This window comes from Nycticebus coucang, chromosome 4, assembly GCF_027406575.1.
Source record: "Nycticebus coucang isolate mNycCou1 chromosome 4, mNycCou1.pri, whole genome shotgun sequence".
In the NCBI taxonomy this organism is placed as follows: Eukaryota; Metazoa; Chordata; class Mammalia; order Primates; family Lorisidae; genus Nycticebus; species Nycticebus coucang.
The window spans coordinates 88,628,081-88,634,080 of NC_069783.1; the positions used below are offsets into that span (position 1 = coordinate 88,628,081).

Genomic DNA, 6,000 nt, shown 5'->3' on the forward strand with positions numbered 1-6,000 from the left:
ATCGTCATTGTTGTTTATCAGGCTGGGGCTGGGTTCAAACCCGCTAGGCCTAGTGTATGTGTCCAGTGCCCTAACCATTGAGCTATGGGCGCCCAAGCCACACCATCTGATCTTTGATAAACCAAACAAAAGCATACACTGGGGAAAAGAATTCCTATTTAACAAATGGTGCTGGGAGAACCGGATAACCACATGAAAACAACTGAAACTAGACCTGCACCTCTCACCACTTACAAAAATTGACTCACAATGGATAAAAGATTTAAATCTTAGACACTAAATAATAAAAATCCTACAAGAAAGCATGGGAAAGACTCTTGATGATGTTAACCTGGGAAAAGATTTTATGAAGACTCCATTGGTAATCGCAACAACAACAAAAATAAATAAATAAATAGGACTTAATTAAGCTAGAAAGCTTCTCCACAGCTAAGGACACAATAATTAAAGCAAATAGACAATCTTCAGAAGGGGAAATGATATTTGCACGTTATGAATCTGACAATGGGTTGATAACTAGAAATCTAAAGAGAACTCGAATTAATCAACAACAACAAAAAAGCAAACAATCCCATCTATCACTGGGCAAGAGACATAAACAGAATCTTCTCTGAAGAAGACAGAGGAGTGGCCAACAGACTCTTGAAAAAATGCATGGCATCCCTAATCATCAGAGAAATGCATATCAAAACCACTCTGAGATATCACCTACCCCCAGTCAGAATAGCCCACATCACAAAGTCCCAAAGCTACAGATGCTGGCTTGGTTGTGGAGAGAAGGGAACACTTTTACACTGTTGGTGGGATTATTTTTTATTAGATATAAAAACTTATACAGCCTCTTTGGAAAGAAGCATGGAGAATCCTCAAAGAATTCAAAATAGACCTTCCATTTGAGTCCGCAATCCCATTACTAGGTATCTACCAAGAAGTAAAGAAATCATTTTGTCCTAAGGACACTAGCATCAGATTGTTTTATTTATTTATTTATTTATTTATTTTGCAGTTTTGGGCCAGGGCTGGGTTTGAACCTGCCACCTCCATATGGGGCCGGCGCCCTACTCCTTTGAGGCACAGGTGCCGCCCTGCATCAGATTGTTTATCGCAGCTCAATTTACAACCACCAAAGCTTGGAATCAACTCAAATGCCTATCAACCTGTGAATGGATTAATAAACTGTGGTACATGTATACTACAGAATACTATTCAGCCATTAAAAAAAGATGGAGACTTTATACTTTTGTATTAACCTGGATGGAGTTGGAGAACATTTTCTTTCACAAGAATGGAAAATCAGGCTTGGCGTCTGTAGCTCAGTGGGTAGGGTGCTGGCCACCTGTACCGGGGCTGGTGGGTTCGAACCCAGCCTGGGCCTGCCAAACAACAATGACAACTTCAACAACAACAACAAAAAAAATAGCTGAGGGCGGCGCCTGTGGCTCAGTCGGTAAGGCGCCGGCCCCATATACCGAGGGTGGCGGGTTCAAACCCGGCCCCGGCCAAACTGCAACCAAAAAATAGCCGGGCGTTGTGGCGGGCGCCTGTAGTCCCAGCTACTTGGGAGGCTGAGGCAAGAGAATCGCTTAAGCCCAGGAGTTGGAGGTTGCTGTGAGCTGTGTGAGGCCACGGCACTCTACCGAGGGCCATAAAGTGAGACTCTGTCTCTACAAAAAAAAAAAAAAAAAAATAGCTGAGCGTTGTGTCAGGTGCCTGTAGTCCCAGCTACTTGGGAGGCTGAGGCAAGAGAATCGCTTAAGCCAGTGGTTCTCAACCTTCCTAATGCCGCGATGTAGTTTCATAGTTACAAAGGGGTTATGACCCACAGGTTGAGACCTGCTGGCTTAAGCCCAAGAGTTTGAGGTTGCTGTGAGCTGTGATGCCACAGCACTTTACCGAGGGCAACATAATGAGACTCTGTCTAAAAAAAAAGAAAGGAAATCAAGTATCCAAGGTATTCAATACTAATATGAAGTCAGTAGATGAACTAATACACACTCATGCAAGAGAAAAACTCAATTTAATTCAAGTTGGGGGGAAAGGAGAGGAGGATGGGGGAGAGAGGAATTGGTGTGCTCTCACCTAATGAGCACAATGTAAGAATATATGACACTCTTCCTGGGTGAGGGGCACAACCACAACAACCGCAACCCTACCTAACAAATGCAAACATTGTCACCTAATCGTCCGTACCCTCATATTACTCTGAAATAAAAAATAAAAATAAAAAGCATTTATTTCTAAAATACGCACTGCTTATTTCCAGACAGCATTCAAGGTCACTGTAATAAAGCAACATTCCCATAAGCAATAGGACAACTTAAAATTCTCTTTGAGAAAATGTTTAAAATTTACTGGCATACATGTTAGAGTGCCAGTTTGAGAGAAATATTAATATTAAAGAATTTTAAAAGCCCAATTTGCTCTAAGGGTTGAGTTTAGCTGCACACACAGCCTCATCATGTGCTAAATCCACATAACATCTTCATTTCTACCTACTTTTTTATTTCTTCAGCTAGGTCCTCTCTCTGATCCTCTAGAGCCACCATGTGCCTCATTTTCTTGCTCAATGGCACCCCCATCCGAGACTCAGCAGAAAGGAAAGATCGGAAAGCAGTTCTAGTTCTGTGTTTGTGCATGTGCTGGGCAGGGGTGGGGGTGGGGTGGAGGAGATTTCTGGATTAAAATGATGCTTCAGGGCAGCGCCTGTGGCTCAGTGAGCAGGGCGCCGGCCCCATATACCGAGGGTGGGGGGTTCAAACCCAGCCCCGGCCAAACTGCAACAAAAAAATAGCCAGGCATTGTGGCAGGCGCCTGTAGTCCCAGCTACTCAGGAGGCTGAGGCAGGAGAATCACCTAAGCCCAGGAGTTGGAGGTTGCTGTGAGCTGTGTGATGCCACGGCACTTAACAGAGGGCAATAAAGTGAAACTCTGTCTCTACAAAAAAAAAAAAAAAGATGCTTCAATTTTAATTATTTATCCATTCATTCCTCTACAGGGTACAGTCTACAAACACATTTATTCTCATTCTCTCTTATTCACTCATTCATTCTCTCTCTCTACTCCCTTCCCTCCCTCCCTCCTGTGACGTCAGCAAAGCACTCAAACCCACAATATGCAATATGAAAATCCTAAAAATAGATGAAGTCGGATTTCCGTTTTGATCTCTCCCTACAGCACTCTTTCTTCCACTCTGATTCTGCCAATGACAATCCCATCCTTTGAGCTTTTCTTGTCTTTCTTTCTATTTCTTTTCCTTTTTTTTTTTTTTTTTTGAGATAGGCAGTGGTTCTCAACCTGTGGGTCACAACCCGTTTTTCACAAAGAAAGTACATTGCGGCATTAGGAAGGTTGAGAACCACTGAGATAGAGTTTCATTTGGTCACCCTTAGTAGAGTGCCATGCCATCTTAGCTCACAGCAACCTCAAACTCTTGGGTTCAAGCAATCCTCTTGCCTCAGCCTCTCTAGTAGCTGGGACTATAGCTGCCCACCACAATGCCCAGCTATTTTTTAGAGACAGGGGTCTTGCTCTGGCTCAGGCTGGTCTCGAACCTGTGAGCTCAGGCAATCCACCCACCTCGGCCTCTCAAGTGCTGGAATATTCTTTGAGCTTCTCACAAGGTAAGATGTGACATTGTCAGACATCTCATAGGTAAATTTCAAAACAGTAGCAAAAGGTAGAATTACTAAATAAATGTTTCATTCTTCCTGCTGGGTGAATTTTAAAGGCTTTTTATGATGATCTGACTAAAGCTGGTTGTCAGCTACGTATGTGTTTTTTTTTACTATAGGTTTTTAAAAATTGAAAGAAAACACTCTTAATTTTTAAATATTTCCAGGGGTGTCCAACCTTTTTTTTTTTCCTGCCACACATAGGAAAAATAAGGTTCTATTGGGTCACACAGTAAATTCCAAAACACTAAGGAAAGCTGATTAGCAAAAAAGAAAAAAAAGTCTGTGAATACTTTTTGTGATACCCGACACCAAGATAAGCAAAAAAAAAAGTCCCCACAAAATCAGCACGGGGCCAGAGAGATCAGGTTGGACACCCTCATCTACACAAATAACATCAATCACCCCTGTTACTTTCTCAGTGTTTTCACCATACTCACTACCTCCAAGTCTATTTATGGTCAATCCCCACTCGTACCAAATATAACACATTTGCAGCAGATTATGAAAAAGGGTTCTGGCAGAAATGCTGAGGAATTTTTGAGGGTTTGGTTGGGGGGTGGTGTGGAGAACAGAACTCCTTTTATTTCTTGTTTGGTTTGAGTGCTTGATGTTTGTTTCAAATTGTTATGTTGCCCCAAATCATAAATTGCTTATGTAATTTAATATGTAAAAACCGGGTACATTGTTTAAGAATGTTTCAGTTGAGCAATTGAGCTTTCAAAGTAAAATCTAAAAGAAAAAACTTAAGTACGTTACCGAATATAAACTGAACTTGCCAGGTATTTTCCCCCAAATTTTGACTATAACAGATGAAAACTAGTCAACCACATTCATGATCAAAAGAGACAAAATCCACATACTGAATGGAAAAAGAATCCTTTTAACTAAGAGAAAATACTGGTGATGTGTTTATGTAGCATTTTTGTAAGTATCCCTTTTTTTTGTTTGTTTTGTTTTTTTTCTTTTTCTTTTAGGTAAAGCCTGGTTACGTTTCTTCCACCTTCCTCAAGAAGTGCATCAGTGATCGAACTTGAAACCTGGGATCCTTTCCTCGAACGAGCTGTAGATGCAGTTTGCCTCCATTTATCAATCCAGTACTTTACATTAAGATGCCTGTAACCACATTTGGCCAAGTCGAGACAAATCTAAACACTGCTGAGCAGCTGAGGTTCTGTTCTGCCACAATAGGGGTGAAAAGAATGCTCCCCCCTTTCCAGGCTGTCCCTGCAAAGGGATGGCAATAATGCCCGTAAGGGCCCAGAGGGAGCAGCCGGGACAGCAGTTCCTCTGGCTGGACGCCCGGTCTTGGTTCGATGGCCGCACCGGATTGCGACTCCAACTTCTGCAGCCTGTTGGTTCGCCCCGCTCGGGTCCCTCGGTAGATGGGATCTGCAGCCTCCAGAACTGTCGCTTGAGAGAAGTCCAACCACGCACCTCTGTCTACAGAAAAGTTCTCGCCGCATTTCCAGACCAGCCCTGCTACCTACGTTCCTCTCGGCCAAAAACTTTGGGACGTGCAGCGCACCCAGCCGAGCTTGATTTCTTCCGCTGCGGTGAAGGGGAGCCTCAGTACCCACCCCTACCCGGCTGCACTGGGACAAGCACCCACATTCCAGCCTGGGTGCCCGCGGGACACGCGAGGGGCAGCGGCCAGCGGAGGGGTGGATTCCCGCGCACCGCGGGGGGCTGGGTGTTTGCAAACTTGCCGCGGCCAGGCGCGCTCCCTTCCCCAATGCCCCTGGTCGCCTGGCCCACTCAGGCTCACTCACCTTTACTCCCGAACGCGGAGAGGAGGAGCCCCAGCAGCAGCGGCAGCGGGGCAGGCCCCATCCCGAAGCCACGGATCTGGAAATTCTGTCCGGATCGACGGACAGAGGGACGTCCGGAACTTGCTCTGTCCCGGCGCCACAGTCGCGGCGGCCAGGGCAGTAAGGGCCCCAGTGGCTGGCGGAGCCGAGCCGCCTGCGGGAGGCGCCGAGAGCTGGAAGGGGCGGACCGGGGGCCGTGCCCAGGCTCACACCGACTGGAGAGGAGGGGCGCGGAGGGGGCAGAGTCCCAGTGGACTCCAGCAGGTCAGGGTGGGAAGGGGCGGGAGGAGGACAGGAGAGGAGGGGCCTAACAGGGAAAGGGAGGGGGCTCGACAGGTTGTGGGGCGGAGAGGGGTGGGCCGCAGGCAGGAGCTGGACTGACCAGGAGGGTGGAGAGGAAGGGGAGGGGGCTGAAAGAGCCCGAAGGGAGTTGGAGAGACGTAAGGGGGAGGAACGTGGCGAAGGTGGGGAAGGGAAGGGGCGCTGGACGCTGGCCCGGCCCGCAGTCCCCCACGTGT

General features: G+C 46.3%; 1 protein-coding gene across 1 annotated transcript in view; it reads right to left on the reverse strand.

The window, feature by feature from the left end:
- MERTK (MER proto-oncogene, tyrosine kinase) overlaps positions 1-5,729 on the reverse strand; it is a 129,242-nt gene extending 123,513 nt beyond the window's left edge. The window contains exon 1 of the mRNA XM_053587095.1: positions 5,444-5,729. Coding sequence (XP_053443070.1) covers positions 5,444-5,504 — 61 coding nt within the window. The 5' untranslated portion in view covers positions 5,505-5,729. The remainder of the gene's footprint in view (positions 1-5,443) is intronic.
- Positions 5,730-6,000: the final 271 nt, after the last annotated feature.